At 41.6% G+C, this 19197-nt stretch overlaps 1 protein-coding gene across 1 annotated transcript; it reads right to left on the bottom strand.

Annotated features, from left to right (window-relative positions):
- Window positions 1–19: 19 nt before the first annotated feature.
- ilf2 (interleukin enhancer binding factor 2) lies at window positions 20–9462 on the bottom strand. The gene is made up of 15 exons (XM_039820270.1): window positions 9319–9462; window positions 8698–8757; window positions 8283–8325; window positions 7392–7496; window positions 7190–7267; window positions 6673–6775; window positions 5833–5898; window positions 5361–5477; window positions 4528–4606; window positions 4323–4410; window positions 4063–4124; window positions 3855–3969; window positions 3159–3249; window positions 2279–2432; window positions 20–216 (listed from the first exon to the last, which is right to left on the bottom strand). Exons 1-14 carry the CDS (start codon window positions 9321–9323, stop codon window positions 2281–2283), a joined length of 1164 nt encoding a protein of 387 aa, XP_039676204.1. The 5' UTR covers window positions 9324–9462; the 3' UTR covers window positions 20–216; window positions 2279–2280.
- Window positions 9463–19197: the final 9735 nt, after the last annotated feature.

Raw genomic sequence — 19197 nt, 5'->3', positions numbered from 1 at the left:
CAAATAACAAGACTCGAGCTAAATAAAAAAAAGTTTTTAATTCAGGAGGTTACAACAAGGAAGTAAAAACCAAACGGGGAAAGTAAAAACAATAAAAACTGACAAATGAGGGAGGACCATTTTTCCTGCTGGTGTTTGTGTCCACGTTACATCAGAAGTACACGCCATGACCCAGGTGAAAGGTGTTCCTCAACAGGCTCGTGGGAAGCATATTGACTGTAGAAAGAGCAGAGCAAGCGTGTTAGTGAACCTAGGATTGTCACTTTACTCAAAGTAGGTCTGTATGGCCAGCCAACTAAACTCCGACCATAACACAAGCTCCACTGTACCCAGTCACTTCTACAATCTCTCAACACATTTATACTGCTCTCCATCATCAACATAACTCCTGTCTTTTCAAATAACAATTGCAGTGACTGTTTTTGATGGGTAGGGCAATTTAATCGTGATATAGTTCTAATAATGGTTAGTTTTTTTTTTGTTTTTTGTTTTTTATTTAAGTACACATTTATCCATTTTCAGATAGTTCAAATTCAGACAACCTGAGGCCTTCAAAGGATGCTCTCATTCAAGAGGTGGAGAAGATAAGAGGTAGAGAGGGCTGCCAGTGAAGGGGCAGAGCTGTCTAATGGCCCCCGACCCCTGAACTCAGCCTTCATTTTGATCTCAACTACACACCTGTAAAGAGTCGTGACTGCCTCTTGCATGGTTATGAAGCTATCGCGGTAACACAGAGCGAACTCCAAGCTACAATGTCCGGTTTCTGTGTCACGTGGACCTAAGTTTGAGTTACTGCTAGGGCTGAACCATTTTTGGAAATAATCTAATTGTGTTTGTTTTGTTTTTATAAATAGTGATTTAATATGCGATTATTTTTTTTAAGCTCTTTGTTGAATAATACAGAAGACAAACAATGAATCATATAGTATGAACAACACACGATTAGATAGATTAAACAAACTGTTCGTTCCTGGAGGCCAGGCCTGTATGTGATGAGGACATTGGGTGATGCATGAATTTATAGGAATGGCATCTTTTATTTAACTACTTCAGCCCCAGTAGTATATTGAGCACTGACCAGCCTGGTGGTCAGTTCATTCATATGAAAGTCAGAAACTAATCACACAAAATAAAGTGCAGATTGCAGAAATATAAAAACAAATGTGGCTTTACCACACTTTGTAGTATTTAGATTATTTAATTATTTACTGTAATAAACATATGGAAATTGTACTATACAGGACAGATAGAAATATCTATCCATCTATCATGGGCATGATTACTCGATCGATGATTAAGAATTTCGTCGATGACGTTAATTTGTTATGGATTAAACTAATACTGGTTGCGTTGCGTAGTGAGAGTCTTGAAGCAATTAAATTAATTTCAGTGTGGCAGCAATTAAACATTTGACCACCTGGGGGCAATATTTGACTCCACTCTCAGTTACCTGGCTGCCAGTTTCCGTTTCGATTTCAAAAGTAATCATGAAGAGGACACGGCCAAGTGTGGAGTGGGACCATTTAGATAAAAAAATAAAAAAAACGACGTAGTACACTGCAAACGCTGAGATGCCGTGTATAAGTACAACACGGCCACGACTCAAACGATGTAGCCGAACACTAGTGTATCAGAGCCTGGTTAATGTCGCTGGCGGCCGCGGTGCATCCTGCTCTGTCTCAACCTAGCATCAACTCGGCGTTAGCACGGAGGAGCTGCGATGCACAACGAGCAGAGAAAGTTACCCAAGGGACCTGCAAGCTCATTGAGATGGATAATAGAACCAGCATATCACATTCTGTCCCGACATACCATCACCAGACTGGTAGAAACTCACCACGAAGAACGGAATAAGGTTCCCCGGGCTGGCCAGGTTAGCGCGGAGGTAGGTGACCTGTGCGTCCCGGCAACGCGGCTGTTTTGGGCGGCTGGACCGACGGTCACCAGGTAGCGGTCGCGTCTGACCCCACATCATGTCAACATGCTTATCTTTCTCAACACACATCAGTAGACTGGTGCAGAAGTTGTATCTGAGTTAGCCTACTGGTTATTTTTTTTTTATTAGGCTTCGTCCGTGCCTTGGATAGTTTGGAGTTATTATGTTTTTGGTTAAGTCATTATTTAACATGATTCTTTTTATTTATTATTTTAGAACAAACGAGGGTCTCTGTTTAAGAACGCCAGCTCGCATCTGCAGGTTCTGCTGCTTCAGAGCACCGCACCGCATATATCTATATCTATAACCTCCAGTTTAACTGCCACAAGTTGTTCTTCTTGCCTTTACTCCTGAGTCTCCATGCTCTCATCCTCTCCATCTCCTCCCTCCTCCAAGGCTTCATCTTCCTCCTCCTTCCTCTCTGGAGGTTTCTCATAGGCCTTCTCTGACGGAGTGACAATCACACCGTCCCATGTAGACATCTCTGTTGCCAGGTCTGCAACAGACATACAACAGTCTGGTTAGTATTATTTATTCATTTTAGTGTGCATGCAGGCACAATTTGTATAAGGACAGCCTTCTTTATAAAACATGCAACTGGAAGTCCCAAGTAAAAACAGAAATACACAGATTAAAGGCCTGAGGCTGCTGCTTATCGCCATATTCATCCATTTTAAAAGTCTTGTGCATTTTAACATGTTATCAAGAGATCATCATTTTGGACAAAATATTACTGGAAGCACAATTGTTTGTCATGAAAGGAATCATTTCACAGCCAATGTGGACAAAAACAGTGATAACAGCGGTGTGCATGTAATGAAAAATGAGTATTTGAAAATCACATTTCTGAAGACCTCCAATGTATTGTTACAATAGTCCAGACGCATACGCATCAGATTTATAAAGCGTCGTCTCCGCTTGGTCTGAAGGCTGCGTGAGGTGCATGCATTCTCATGGAACATTTTTATATAGCACTTCATGTGTGGAAATGGTGTATGCATGGTTTTTAGTTAGACTTAATGATTTGGACTCACTTCCTGGAGAGCTAACTTTGTGCTATTTGGGTTAGGTTATTAATGCAAGAACTTTTACTGGTTTCCAGCATGTTGCTTTATTTCTAAACACTGAAAATATTTCTATATAAGCCATCATGACATTGCAGAGATGAGTTTGGAAACAGAAAAGCAGTCTATACTCATAATTAGGAATTAGGTTATCTTACAGCTGGCATCTCCCTCAAGGCCAAGGACCTTCCTGTACCCTCCATGAGAGAGCACCCTCACCAGTGTCTGAGCTGTGAAACACACCATGTCCTGCACAAACACACACACAAGTTCAATATTAGCACACTGTCATTGGGTTCATGCAACACACTAATAAATAGAAGAATTTTAGACATGAAAGCTCTTACACAACTAATGTAATCCATGATGGGCTTTTGAAAAACACTACTTGGGTCTCTCAGGGTTTCCCCGAGTCCACCAAAACAGCAAAATGTGAAGTATCACTTTAAACGCCACTCATCATAAAGAAGCATGATCTCGCTCTGTGTATTAGAAGATGGATACCGGGCCAGGTTCGGACAGATATTTAGAAATGATGTTCGGGTCTGGTCACATCAGTGCGATAAGGCATTTAACATTTTAAATTAAAAAAAAAGCTTATTATGTAGGTGTGTGCCTGTGTGCACATGCGCTTGTTGCCCCATGTGAGCTGATGCCTCATCGGTTGACATTTCTGAATGCCTTCCTACAGTTGCTTAATAAAAGCTTTCCACACAAACAAACACACATACACGTGTCATTAGTATGAGATTTTAACTACGTCGGGCTCGGGTTGGGCTCAGACAGAAATACCTTCATGCCTGTCGGGACTCGGGCCGGCCCGATCCGCACTCTATTGTGTATGACCGACCTACCTGTTGTTCCAGAGTCATGACTGTGTGCACTCTGAAGTTTCCACTCTCACAGGGGTCAGTGATGCCAACAGAGCCAGGAAGAAAGAGACCAGCAGCCAGCATTTGCAGGCAGCGCCTTCAAAACACAGGAGTCCAACACAAATCTTAAAACAATGCCCCATCTATAGTGACTGCATCCAAATGAGAACTGAGGTGAGTGGAAACCAACCTATAGGCTACGTTCAGGGACAGGGGCTGCCTGGACGGGTTGTTCATCACCGCAGAGTGGCCCTGGAACACAACAGACACCAAGCTCACCATTATGACAGCATCACAGCTGATGACACCTAGCCACTACATCTGCCAAGTAGGCAATTCAAGCCGTAAACTGTACATGCAATCACTTTTAATTTTTTTTTATGTAATCTGACCGTGTTGGGTCACACGTCAGGACTCAGGGAGTGTGAAGCAGCAGACTTGTGGTCTTACCAGCAAGTCCAGGATCCAAGGAGTGAGGGGTTCAAAACCAGGGAAGCGCAGCCTCAGGTCCTTCAGCAGGCGAATCAGCACCTTGACCCTGAAGATTATGAACATCACATAATCCAATAAATTCATGTGAGCATGTTGTGTGGTCAGATCCATGTATTATACATAGAACAGTGAGCCTAGTGGTAGTTAAAGTAGACTTCCTCACGTTGACTGAGAGGCGTTCTCCTCAAACCAGCGTGCGTGGCGGATGGCAGCGAGGGCACTCTGCAGCACCTTGATGTCCACTGAAGAAAAGAAAATTAACCATCAGGATCTGAACCAGGGGCCTTGTGGTCTATAGTGACAACCTTAAGCTGAAGACTACAGAGCTGTGCGCTGGCTGTTTCCACAGGCTACCTGATCATTAAAATGAATAACTGAATTCTATGAGTATTAACACAGTGGACAGTTTACTTCGCAGCACTTTACTAAAATAAAAAAAAAATATCTATAGAATACAAAAATTAATACAAAAGTAATCCCTCTCAATTATTACTTATGACCCACTAGTCAAGTGTGTGGAGGTGTTTGTATTGGCAGAGACCCTGCGAGAAAGGGTTTTTCTCCTCTGATTCATGGCTTTGTTCTTCCCCGGGCGCTCCATTTGACCACCGCCACTCTCTAGCTCTCGCTCTAGTTTGATTTTGTTGTTAGTTTTATTTGTTGCCTCTGTGTGGTAACAAGCAGCCAGCAAATTCTACTTAGCATACCCTCAAGAATAAGTAGAAAAATTTACCCATTTTCCCCATTTGTATAGAACTTAATGGTCCAAGATTGAAGTGGGCATACAAAAACAACGAGACAATTTCCTTTTAAAAATATTTGTGGGTATCTTTATGCCTTTATCACAGACTGCGGAGGGATGACGATAACTAAGGTCTCCGACTACACTAAAGATGTGGAGACATTGCGACTTATGGTCTGCGTGTTAACCCCCGAGCTACGGGGGTTACATACTGAGTGCAAGTGTGTGTTGTGGACATGTGTGTAAGATCCTACAGTGCAGCTCCGGGTCCAGTTTGCGCAGGTTGGGAGGGACAGTGGTGATGAGGATCTTGACAGTAGCATCAGCTGAACTGATCTCAAAGCCTGTCTCATTGGTCAGCATGGACAGCACTGAAACCAGCAGATACACACAGTCAGTCGCCCAGCAGGTACATACAGTATTACATGAGCAATGACTGCTGGCTACAAGCAATGAATCACTAAAAGCTTGACAAATACTAAAAGTTCATGTTTTTTATTTTCCCCAGGACACAAAACAAGGTCTCAGAATCAAGTATATTGTTTGAATCCTAAATTAAAAAAAATGTCGCTCATAATTGCTGCATCAATAAAAAGCCTTTTTTACTGCTTACAGTCCAGCGAAACCTCATTAAACATCTGCTATATAAACAGGCCTCAGTAGTTCTGATCTCTCGTATTCCCTTGTGAAACACTTATTTATCCTGACAGTCCGTCGGTGGGTTACCTTCAGTAGGGTCCTGTGTGCGAAGGGTCTCCACTACTTTGTTCCCGAGAGCAGCAACTGCCTCCACTGTAAAAGAAAACATTACACCAATTAAATTACAAAGGGCTCTCAAAAAAGCTCTTGTGACATTACTCCCTGATCCACGGTGGTCTTTAATGTAATAAACAGGCCAGTCACACTGACCAACTCAAGACTGTTTCTTTGGCAATGGGGTACTGTATTAAATGAATACTGTTCTGCTACAAATCAAAATTAGTCTGTTGCACATGAGTATTGAAAACAGTCAAGATACCCAAAGCTAGAATCAAATGCCTGGTCAGATTTATAGACTTGTTTAAATCAGAGAGGTGCACTTAACTTTTAGGCTAAGTTAGTTATACATTGGCTGCTTGTGTTTAAACAGTTAAGATCTACTTTTTCCAAAGGAAGGCACAGCCCTGATATGGCATGCCATTAAACAGTAGTCAATGGTGAAATGGTCCTACCAAAAAACAGACCCACTGCACACAAAACTTGACCTCACGATTCATTGGAGAGCCTGAGGATCTCAGTTTGTTTGGTTGATCAAAACTGATGCATCCACATCATATACAAGCATGCACACTAGTGGAGCTTTCTGAATCCGATGCTCTGAACAGAATAAGATGATGTTACTTTAAAAGCCCCATCACTGCCATCACTAGCAGTTTACTGGCTGCCAACACCTTAATGGGACATTCTCAAAGTTCCATCCAAAACAAGTACATTACCAGCAGCTTGCTTTTAAACAGTGTTACACTCTGGATTATTACATTGATTGCCTGTTAAATTTTGAAACAGATTCCACTACTGATCACCCACGTGTAGGGAGGATCTTGAGGATTACAACCAGGTCAGCCACATTGTGTCCCGTCGTCATGGTTCCCTTCTTGTAAGAGCCCACCTGACGCACCTCTTCAATTTGCTATGAAGAGAGACAAGTACAACATTAATATGCAATGTACTAGCATTATTAACTACCTCATCATATTTCCACATTCCACATCTATTTACTCCTATTTGAAAACTTCTCAGATTTGGCCAAATAGAAATTTAAACAGTCTAGTCAGCAAATATTTACACTGAACTACATTTTTTTGTTTTTATACATACATTCAATGTGTTTATTTAAAAAAATGCAGTATAGTTTTCTAAATATTTAAACATTCCTGATAGCCTGCGATGTTCAGGCAGAACACTTCAATTAATATCATTTTTTGTCATGTACATCATGCAAATCCAGTGTAGTGACATGGTACACTGATCTGGACTACAATAATGTGGTCATTACGGAGTCATTAAGAAGGTTAGAGTGTACAGTAAAAGAAAAATGACTCACCACTTCAAAGTTGCCTGGTGCAACAATCAGGTTGTCAATGACATTGTTGATCTTTGTGACCAGGGACAAGATGGAGGACTATATGCAGGAAAACACCAAAAAACATTGTTTATGTCAATGAAAGTAACCAACATACTGAATTAACAAAACAGAAATGTGTGAGAAGGATTGTTATCTCGTCAACGTAGGTTTGTGGACTGACCTGCTCTGCAGGGGTGGGGCTCAGGTCCTGGTTCCTTTTCAGCAGACACTCACTAAAAGCTGTCTCGTCAGGTGCAGGCTTTACTCTGGGAAAGGCCATCTCACACTGGTGAAAAAAACAACAGCCTACTTCAGTACGTAGGACACTACTGGGACATTCCATCAGAAATCAATCACTTTCTGATCTCATCCCTTTTGATTTCAATGAATGAATGTTTGTCTACATCAGGGCTGCACAATATATCGTTTTAAAAAAAAAAAAAAAAAAAAAAAAAAATCATCATCATGATATCAACTAGCACAATAAACACATGGCAAAAGGCTGGGACATATCACAAAAGACTCAGATTTTTTCATTTTAGTTATTTTTGGTGTTATATGAGAGTGGTAGAGCAGAGACGGTAATACTTTACTTGTAGGTACATAAGAGTGACATGACACTGTCATGAACACATTAACCCTAACCATAAAATGACACTTACTAAAAGAAGAGTTATGTTATGTCACTCTTATGTAGATACCGTCAAGTGTAACCGCAGAGTTTGTTAAATTAGTAACCTTACCTAAAATGACAACGATGTAGCAGAAACCACTGCCATTCATTATGCTAGCGTAGTTCTGAGAATAGTTCTAGGTCTCTGATTTTACTAATCTTTAAAATTATAACGTGTCTGCCATATTCCTTCCATTGTAGTTAAAATATTGCCACCCACATCTAAAAGCGATGCTTGCTGCAGTCAGAGGTGAAACAGACTAAAACATTCACCCAGAGACAGCTCTCCAGTCTGTTGTTAAGTTACTCTTTAAAGCGACATTAATCTTTCCCACGTTGAGGCTCATGTCTAAATGTAACCCCCCCCCCCCACCACCACACACACGTTTTTTTACTCACCACGTAAAAATCAAATGGGATGTGTGGGACAAATGGACGGTACCTAAACAGGAATATAGAAAAGATCAACAGTTTGTAGTTTAGTTACAAGAGAATATCTGATGTAAAAAGGCTATGGTTGGATGGACATTTCACAGACAGTTGTAGTGGGTGATATATGGTAAAGGTTAATAAAAGCTAATATTAACACAACAACATATCAATGTCATTAGCGGTGTCACATGATTGCAACAGTGCTAAATAGAGTTGTTCAACAGAGCTCAACAGTGATGGCCCACTTTTAAACGGTTCCGGAAGTTAGTTTTCCATTAATTTACTCCATTGACGTTTCAGAACGTCCCCCGGTTGTTTCAATCATTTTGTCTTTACGATGTTAATGAATACAAGCAAACAGCAGCTCTGTGGCTGAACTCACCCCTGTACCAGTCCTCCGCGGGATCCGAAGCGGCCTCCCCGGCCCCTGCCGCGGTCTCCTCTAGACACAAACACAGCGACATGTGGGAACTGCTCCCATAACGTTACATTACAGCAAGGTTAATGACGCCGTGACCACTCGGTTTAGGCATTATGTATTGCCATTGCGTTGAATGCCCTAACGTAACGTTACTCACCTAGCATTACGCTACCATCCACATCAGTGTATTCATTCATTCGTTTAGCTAACGTTAGCTACTTGGCTAGGCAACGTTAGCTAGCTAGCTAACGTCAGCCCACTATGTAATTTAGTTGTTAAATTAACGTTTCTCAGTTCAGAATACCATTGCCACGCTTCACTGCTGACGACACATAATACATAACGCTAAGGTGAATGAATCCGTTACCTTTAAGTACCGCTCTAACATGTTAGCTAGTAGCTAACGTTAGCGTTCAAACAATGCACGCCGCTAGCTTCCTGCTAAGATAACATAATTCGTTTTACCAGGTACGCCGATCTAACTCTAACGTCAGGAGCTACGCGACTACAGTCAACACTTTGGTTGTATACACATGTAAAACTCAATGGAAATAAATGTTACATGTATTAAAATATAATTACCTCATTGCGTACGACGTTTTGATAATTTACTGCGAAAATCCTTGGAGAACTCTGGATCTCTCTCTGCTGCGGCTGTTGTTGCTGCTGGCTGGCTTGCCTATTTTCTTCTTCTCTCGGAAAACTGACGAATAGCAAACAGCTTTATGGCGCACACCGCCACCTAGCTACTGTACGTAAAAGGAGTGCGTAGAGTGGGATTAGAACTTTGCATTGGATTATGGTGTAAATAGCTTTCTAAGCAGCAGAAACACAAAAATAAAAAACTCTAAACCTTTCCTAAGAAATTAAATCTCTATTAGGTTCATCTATTATTTTATATTTTCCCCATTGTCAATACTACTAGTACAGTGCCCGTTGAAAATGTGCCTGTTTGGAACGGGCGATTGCTTGACCTGTGGTAATCATGGAAGTATTAGGTGGTAATGCTGCTTGTAGTAGTCACTACCATTGACATTTGGTCACTACCCGATGTGAGTCGAGTGCAGATGTGAGTTGAGTGATTCTCTGAGATGGGTGCCTTTTGGGTCATACTTTTTTTTATACCTTAAATAGTTATATTTCTGATCATTTCATGTGATAGTGGATTAGTCAAACCTTTAAGAAAATACATTTTCCCACCTCAGGCATGAAATTCTAAAAAAAAGTTTTGGAGTTCAACCCCGTCACAGACCACTTGGACCCTGTTTAAATATGATTTAAAAAGATTTTCAAGTAAATTCTTGTAGAAGCTTTTCAATGAGATGTCCCTTGTTTGATATCATTTATTGCATGTAGAATTTTATTTTTAAATACTCACCATTTGAATACCAAATCAGGTCGTGAAAACTGTATCTAACATTGGTCTTCATATCTTATCACAAAATATGCATATATAACATTAGGATTTAATCAGGCTTTCATATTTTTTCCGACTGTCCTGTAAATTTTGTACAGAACAAACATTTACCTAATTTGTCTTCTTATCACAAAAATATTAATAAAAACTATCAAATAACAGGGTTGAACTCAGCATAACGTGGTTGAAAATGATAACAGGGTTGAAGTGATGATCATTATTTCAATATAGTATGGATTTCTTACCTGTAAAATTAATGATATCACATTCAATAAAATTTTATTTTATTAAAGTTGGCAAAAACAAACAAACATTTTAGTAAGTATTTAACATTAAATCAAAAGCATAAAGCATTAATTAATCACAAACATCAATCGATCTTTCCATTTGGTCCAAAAAATCCCTTATAAAAACAACATAGGCTATGGAAAACTACCTTGCTGGGATCTCATTTTGATTAAAACTAGTTTTTAGTGCTTAACATTGAACTTTGAAAACAGGACTGTAAGATGTCCATTAATTCATTCTTTATTCAGAAAGACTGGCCCAAACATCTTTTTGAATTTCCATGGGCCTTGTTGTCACTGGCTTAGGAGGTGGGATGAGCTCAAGCACATCATCAAAAACATACCCAAGCACATCCTCACAAGCAGGCCAAAAGAACCTGTTTGACCCAACACGGTGCATGCATTTTACTTGCACATGCGTTTCATCCATCGCAAGTATTATTCCTGGGAACAAATCTTTATCATATGTGTGCACACACCACTGCCCTAGCACCTCTGGGTCTTCCCAATGGATTCGTGTCTGCCTCTGTGACACAGCATCTGGCACCTTCTTAACAAAGCTGAAATGATTTGTGTTCCAGCACTCGCATTGTAACTGCTTCTGGGTCGAACACATACAGCTGACATCACAAGACAGTATCTCTCCTGGAGCAAGAGTTACCGCCTGATGGATCCGCATGGTTGCTGGGACTGCTGGTAGGTTTGATGGCATCCTCTCAAGCGCCGGTGATGGAGCAGTGGATATAACACATGCCTTTGGTGTGGGAGACCTGGGTTCGATTCCCACTACGATACATCTACCAATGTGTCTCTGAGCAGGACACTTGACCCCTAGTTGCTTCAGAGGCGTGCAAGCTCTGACATATATATAGCAATTGTAAGTTGCTTTGGATAAAAGCGTCAGCTAAATGTAATGTAAGTGCCTGCTCAACAGTATCACCGTTGACAAAGAACAACTTGATCGATGTGTGGGTCTCCAAAAGGGCCTTGAAGAGCTTGTGTGCATCTTGGATGTCCCGGCCATGGCTTATTAGCATGTCAGCAGTCCTCTTCAAGGCTACTCCAACACCATCTGGTGCTCCTTTGCCATGGCTGGCCTAAAAAAAATTCCATGTCCCTGCCTTAATGCCTCTTTTCTCCAGCTCAGTGCTAAAAAGGAAAAAATTGCCCTTCTGCTTGTACTGGGTACAAGGCCCATCACTAAAAAAGTGTATCACAGAAACCTCTGGGTGTGTTGCCTGCACATAATCCAATACAGGGTTCAGATGCTCCCAAATAGCTGCTGGGCTTTTGTGCTTTGATGGAGATATTGTGCTGAAGCAGGTCGGTTCTTGGCTACCGCCTACACAAAGAATCCCTGTATGTAGTGTCGCCTGTTGATGAGATGATCCAAAGTGCACTGCTTGGATTTCAGAACTGTACTTCAATCTATGTGAATTAGACATTCATCAGTGGCCATGCTCTTTCTCAGCTCACGGTAGTAGGCATATGGTGCGTTCTTTTTGTCCACCGAAGTCGTTTTACGAGTTGTTTTCCGGAGTTACGACCGGGAAGTTGCAAAAAGAACGCCCCCGAGGTCGTATTTATGACTCGTCAAGTCGTCTGAACTCAGAGGACCCCGAGCTCACTTTCAAAGATGGCTACGTCGTGCATCACACGTAGTAAACATTGTGGTTATCTACAATTTTAAGCACTTTTGTCTTTGTTGTAACCAAATGAAGAAGTCGTACACATAGCGCTGTATACTGCTACCTATAGGCATGTCTCTACAGTCTTATTAGGAGTTAAATACCGCCTAATTAGTTATTTTGTAGCTGGTGCAGCTGAAATTGGCTAGAGACGCTCGGTTGCTATATGACAACAATGGCTTTAAGCCGAGCCTTGAGCAGAAAGCAGAGCAGTAGCCTAACGTTAACGTTAATCAAAACGTAATTTTCATGTATCAAACTGAGAGATATATGTGTGTAATATGTCAATAACTGGGTGAATAGAATCCTAAATGTTACTAAAAATGTTACAAAAATCCATCTTTTCTCCGACTCGTAGTATTGTGTGACAAAAAGAATGCAAAAACCCGCGGTTATTCGTTTTTCGACACGGATGTGACGTCACGCTCGAGCTACTAGTCGCGATTACAAGACAAAAAGAACGCACCAATACTGTTGCCTAATATTAAATGAATGCTTCTTGAACTTGCTCAGGTGTGTGTGGAACTGCTCAGCAAGTTGCTCCTGGGTTCCCTCAACAATTTGTTTAACAGATATCTTTACTTTTGGCCCCTCCTGATCATCCATTTTTGCCTTCTCTTCTGTCCCCCACTGAGTATAGGACACTTTTTTTACACTGTCGTACATACTGGAGAGGGGAACTGTTTTATCTTTACAGTTCTCACACTCCCCATACATACACTCCTTGCGAGTGGTATCACAGGACACAGTTTTAGTAAGTCTCTCAAGATCTGAGGTCTCGATCAACTTCAGCTGATTAAGCTTTTCTGCTAGAAAGCTTAAATTTTCATGCAGTTTGCACTGGCATGTCTCACGATCAGACAAAGAGGGGTGCACAACCCAAAAGGGACTTAGGCGGCAAAATGAAGAGTACGAGCGCCTCACATTATTCTCTGCTAGAAATTTCTTAGAGGTTTCTCATTGTGTCTACAAGTAACCTTTTTTGCATCTTTACTTTGTTTCTAGTAATGGTTTGTTTTCTTCCTGTAGTTATCCTACTGACATCATCTCTGTTAAAGAAGCTCTTTATGTTCTTCTGAATAGATGTATCTGCAAACCTGTTGACAGTCTTTCTGGTAAAACTGGTCAGGCTTTTGCTCTTCAAAAGGTTTCTGCGTTTCTTTGAAAACCCCAACACCTGTTCTGACCATCTCTGCAGCCTATACTTTTTTTACCATTAAATTCACTTCTGAGACTTTTTTATGCGAGAAATCAACTACGTAGAGGTCAAATATGGGCCGTTTTACGAAAATGTATGTCTAATTGCAAATTTTGTCCGAAAATTGTGTGTCGGAGTTTAGAGGCTGGTGCTGCCTGTGTTGCTGCCTCGCCGCCTGGCCTGCCTTCCTTCACAGACCCCGGCCTGCTGTGAGGTAGATGGAGCTCAGTCACGGCTGGCAGCCCACAGCACTCCATACCCGCGCAAAGTCACCGTTTTGGGCTAATGGACTACGAAACGCCGCTGCCCTGACAGAGCTCCAGGGCCTGCAACTCCCCTCTTCCTGCTAGCTAAATGCCCGGTGTATGTGAGTGAAAGTGCGGTCAGCGAGCTTGTTACGCCAGCATTCTCTTACCACAGGTTCCAGTTACTCTTTTAATGTGTGTAATTATAATGTGTTGAGTTATTTAAACAAACGATTGGGGAAATAAACGCCACTTGTCCGCGAGTCTCATTGATAGAGCCTGCGGCTGGATGGAGCTCTATCAATGAGAGCTAGCTAGCCTCCTCTTAGAATTCCTCTGGAATTCACAAAAATTCATTAACTTGAAATCTGACACAGTTGTTAGCTCTATAAGACATTTAGTTAGATGTTGTATAAGTGGCGTGACGAAATTCAAACTGTAAATATACTCGAATTACGCCGAAAAGGAAGCTAACTATCCATGATTTGTAGCTAGGATTGAAGGGACAGTCACAGCTAACGAAACACCTAGTCTTCACAAATATTAATTAACTTGAAATCGGACACCGTTGTTAGGTTTATAAGACATTTAGTTAGATGTTGTCTAAGTGGCGTGATGAAATTCAAACTGTATATACTCGAATTAAGGCGAAAAGGAAGCTAACTATCCGTGGTTTGTAGCTACACATAGCTAGGATTAAAGGGACAGTCGCAGCTAACGAAACACTTTGTCTTCACAAATATTCATTAACTTGAAATCGGACACCGTTGTTAGCTTTATAAGACCTTTAGTTAGATTTTGTAAAAGTGGCGTGACATGTGTGTAACATGTGGTAAGAGATTGCTGGTGTAGCGCTACCAAGCTGCGCGCCGGCTCTCACTCTCACAACGCGGCCCATGTAGCTAGCAGGAAGAGGGGAGTTGAAGGCCCTGGAAGCTCTGTCAGGGGTGAACCCTGTTAGTCCCTGCTGTGGGCTGCCAGCCGTGGCGGAGCTCCAGTACCTCACAGCAGGCCGGGGCTGTAGAAGGAAGGCAGGCCGCGGGGCGCAGGCAGCACCAGCGGCTGAACTCCGACACACAGTCTTACCAAATTTGCAATTAGCCATCAATTTTCGTAAAACGGCCCATATTTGAGCTTTATATAGTTGATTTCTTGCTTGAAAAAGTCTCAGAAGTGAATTTAATAACGAAATAGCCCGACAAACAATGTATAACTTTGCAGTGTCTGAAATATGAGGCCTGCTGCCGAGTCTCCCATGTGTTTCTATGTATTTTGCTCAAACCAATCAGCGCGTAGCTCATTCTGAATATTCATTAGCATACCATATTTGGAAGAAAAGCTCTTGTTCCAAATAGAGCCATATTCACAGGGTAGTTAAGGGCCTAATAAAACAGCATTCGGGCAATTTTCAGCCCAACCAATGTTACATACCCCATTAGGAGACCTTAAGGAACAGTGTAAAATACCCTATATAATCATTCTATCACCCCTTTAACATTCGTAATTAATCCTAAACAGCTCATGTAAGTCGAAACTGCCTGCGAGCTTCTCATGTACTATACGGTAATTCCTCTACTATGAGACACAATCGTAAGCCTATTTTTACAAAAACATCTGCTACGGAGCCATAACGTGAGGTACAAGGTAATGGAGCCTTTTATACATTGTCGTGTTTCTTTAGAAATAAACGACGGACAAATAGAGTCTTTAAACGCTTCAGATGTAAAGTTATTCTCTGTCAAAGTGATGTCAAAATGAATGCTAGTCAGTGGAATGCTAACGGGAGGTGATCGCTTTGTTGCATCAAAATGGCGCCATAGGAGGTTCGAGTTCTGAAGCGAAGCTTACACCCTTGGGGAAATGCAGCGCTACCAAGCCACGCTCACGGCAGTCGCTATGACGACCAGCCACGCTGAGGCGGTACTAAAATCTGCAACCAATGGAAAGCGGACGCACGGTGCATCGAGTTGAGGCAAGTAGAGTCGAGGCAAGTCGTATGGAGGAAATATTTATTCATAATTCAAATTGAAAGTCCAAAGAAAAAACAAAGCAAGATCAAATTAAAAATATTATTATTTTTTTTTATTTTCCATTTGGCTTTGGCTTTTGAATTTAATATTTGGCTTTTGAATTTCAATTTAACATTGATTTTAAATTTTATTTAATATTTGGCTTTTGAATTTTAATTTAACATTGGCTTTTAATTTTCATTTAATATTTGGCTTTTGAATTTGAATTTAACATTGGCTTTTAATTTTCATTTAATATTTGGCTTTTGAATTTGAATTTAACATTGGCTTTTAATTTTCATTTAATAGTTGGCATTTCAATTTCCATTTAACATTGCCTTTTCATTTGGACTTGACACATGTCAATGTAAATGAGGAGGCGTGGCCCAAAGGCTGGTGGGAGGGTCTGAAACGAAAGGGGTGCAGAGGCACCTTGTGAACAGCAGGGGGAGCAGACTGCTGAGGAGCATCTGTCTGCAGCTTCAGGCTTGATGGCCGATTATTTCACATGATAGAAAATGATGATGTAGGCTAAACACAAACGACCTTTCATGCAACAACAGTGAAGTTTTCATGTAGTTACTATAATTGGGCCCGTGTTAGTGAGGACTAGATTAGGACTGTATTTAAAGCTGAATCTGGTTCCCAACTTCACCCCAGGTGTGTCTGTTTAAAACACGACTCAGACAACTTCTCTCTTTTGATGTTTTATTTAATTAAGCAACAGTAGAAACATGGGTGTGGGTAGCTCTGCTTACATGTGTTTGTGTGTGGTCAGATTTCGAGGACGCACACACACACACAATCTCATCCGGGTAGTCAGTCACCGTCCGAACTGCGACCTCTCCTTTTTCTTTCTCTCACTTTTTTCTCCGGGTGGTGCGCGCGGTGTGAGGTGCGTGTCCGCGCTATTCTCCAACTTGTAGGCTACTCACAACAATCACTCCTGATTGACGGCCTTTTGTACAGCCCGTGTACTTTTTCAGACTTCCAGTTGACAGCGGTGTCTGTAAGCATCACTGCCGGCCAGCAGGGAGGCGATCCCGGCCGCCACCAGCTGGCTGTCCCGTCAGACTGAAGCTTCTGACAACATCGGAGAAAATGTGCAGTTGGCCATCAACGTTTGTAAAATTGCCCATATTCAAACTCTACACAGTTAATTTATCGCATAAAAAAAGTCTCAGAAGTGAATTTAGTGGTGAAAAAGCAGATGAAAATCATAAAAAAGCAATCGATTCTATAATCTAGATCGGGAGTTTGCCATAGTAGCAGCAGCAAACAACTGGAAACTTTTTACAATTTCAACTAAATACACCTATTGTTTATTTAGCTAAGCATGTAAACGATCGGGAACAACGAAAACACAATGTGTAACGTTGTGAATATTTTAGACAATGAAAACGGCGAGTTCATGAGTTCGCCACTTGCAAGAGCCACGAGAGATAAGCTCATGAACGAGCATGTTGCTACCGGTTGCTAAGACAACACAAACAAATTGTTGCTAGTGTGCATGTCCATCGTGACGTCATGGGCCAAGAATGCGGAGGCGACGAGCTCCATGTTGTCTTAATGCGCTTTTGAGCACTCTCATTGGAACGTACGGGGCTTCCCGCCGAACACTGTATCCAGTTCTCTTAATACATCCATGGACAATACGCGCAACCGGCACATACGGGTACTTCGCTAAAACTCAAGGCCGCGCCCCCTTTTGGGGGATAGAAAACAGACGGTCCCATAGAAGTCAATGCAATTTGACGTGTGTTTGGATCATAATTTTGACAAATGTGTGTGGATTTTTTTCATGTTAAACAGATGGTTTGTTTTATACACGTCTAATGTTTATATTGTGACCTTGCCTGAACCTGAGCATTCACAATACCTTAATAAACTAAGTTTGATCGCTGCTGGTCTGGTCTATAGCCTGGAGCCAAAGCCCATCTATCAGGATCTATTTTAGGACATGGCAAGAGGACAAATCGAAGACTGGGTTTTTTGGATGTATTGTTGGTGCAACAAACTACTGAGCAACCTTTCGGCATAGTTATTCAAAATGGTTTGTTTAAAGTGAAAGTTTGGAAAGATTTACATTTCCTGTCGTTACGCTGTTGTCGTCTATGGGGAACGCGGGATTGTTTTCCCCTAAAAGTGGGCGTGAATCTGTTCAGAGACATTCTATGACGTTGCGTTGGTTGTGCGTATCCGATTGGTAAGTCTGACGTCACGCGTGACGTTTCGCCTCTTCCGGGTCCAAGTGCTCCGCACGTCCAGATCCAATAACAATGGCGGAGTTTTTTTTTTCAAGATGGCGGAGTGAGTGGCAGCACTTTTTGCAGGCTCCGGTAAAACGTTTCTTTTTAGTCCTGGAAATGTGATAAACTAGTGTAACAACCCCTCTACTAAACAGCTATTCAATGTAAGCTCAAAATTAAGTGACAAAAGTAAGCTATTACAACATTCTGGGTTTGTTTTTCTTCGTTTTTTTTTTTTTTAACCATGTCCGACCACAACTACAACTTGGCTGCTCTCCACGAGGCATGTGATGATTTTGACATTGAGGAAGAAATGGAAGCAGAGCAACACTCATCTAAAGAAGGCAAAATTAATGAAGAACACATGCCAGTTAAGCAGCTGAATCCAAAGAAACCGAGACACCAAAGGGAAAGTGAGGACGCGAATACTGGCGCCGCAATTCTACAAGCTGTACAAGTTCTGATCAGAAAAATGGACGAGCAGATGGAACTTTTGAAAAGTTTCGACAGACGTATTGAAGCTAACACAACCGCAGCAAAAGAAAACCGGGAAGAAATCTGCGTGCTTCAGGGAAAAATAGGAGGCGTTCAGAAAGAAAACAGCCTGTTGAAAGAAGCATGTGCAGAGCAAACCCGGTACAGAAGAAGGTGGAATCTGACGATGATTGGCCTCACTGAAAAGGATGGAGAGGACACGAGAGAAGTTGTCATCGGGATACTGACGAGAGTTGTTCCAATGTCAGTGGAGCGGCTGCGTGACACCGTTGACACCGTTCACGGCACAGGAAGGAAAAGCGGCGACGCCCTTCAAAATTACACGAGACAAATCATCATTCAATTCGGGATGAGAACGGTGCGGGATGATGTTCGGAAGAAGTCGAAGGATGCGAGAGTATGTAAAGACATGCACACACGTTTCAATGAAGACTTCTCCAAAGAAGACCGGGAGGCGCGTGCGAAGCTGTGGCCACTGGTCCAAGAAGCCAGAAAGTCAGGTAAACGGGCATTCTTGAAAGAAGGATACGCTCTGATCGATAACCGGAGAGTGGACCCAAACTGAACACCTGGTTTGTTATCATTTGAATGGCTGTCAGTAATTCAGCCTACAATCACGTTTTTCAGTGAAACTCTAATCTTTTTGTTTGTTTGACATAAACCCTCCGAAATGTGAGTATTATATATATATATAAGTATATAACACTAACCGCACTTTGTTTGTTAATGCATCACTGAACATTTGAGGTTAAATAACCTAATGCTAAGATTGGAGCATGGTTAATGTTACGTTGATGATTCCAAATATTTTTGCACGCCAGTATGGCAGATACTGAATGTTTACCTTGTTTACATGTTCATATATGGTATTGC

Source organism: Perca fluviatilis, chromosome 13 (assembly GCF_010015445.1).
Source record: "Perca fluviatilis chromosome 13, GENO_Pfluv_1.0, whole genome shotgun sequence".
Classification (NCBI taxonomy): Eukaryota; Metazoa; Chordata; class Actinopteri; order Perciformes; family Percidae; genus Perca; species Perca fluviatilis.
This window is presented reverse-complemented; position numbering and strand designations above follow the sequence as displayed.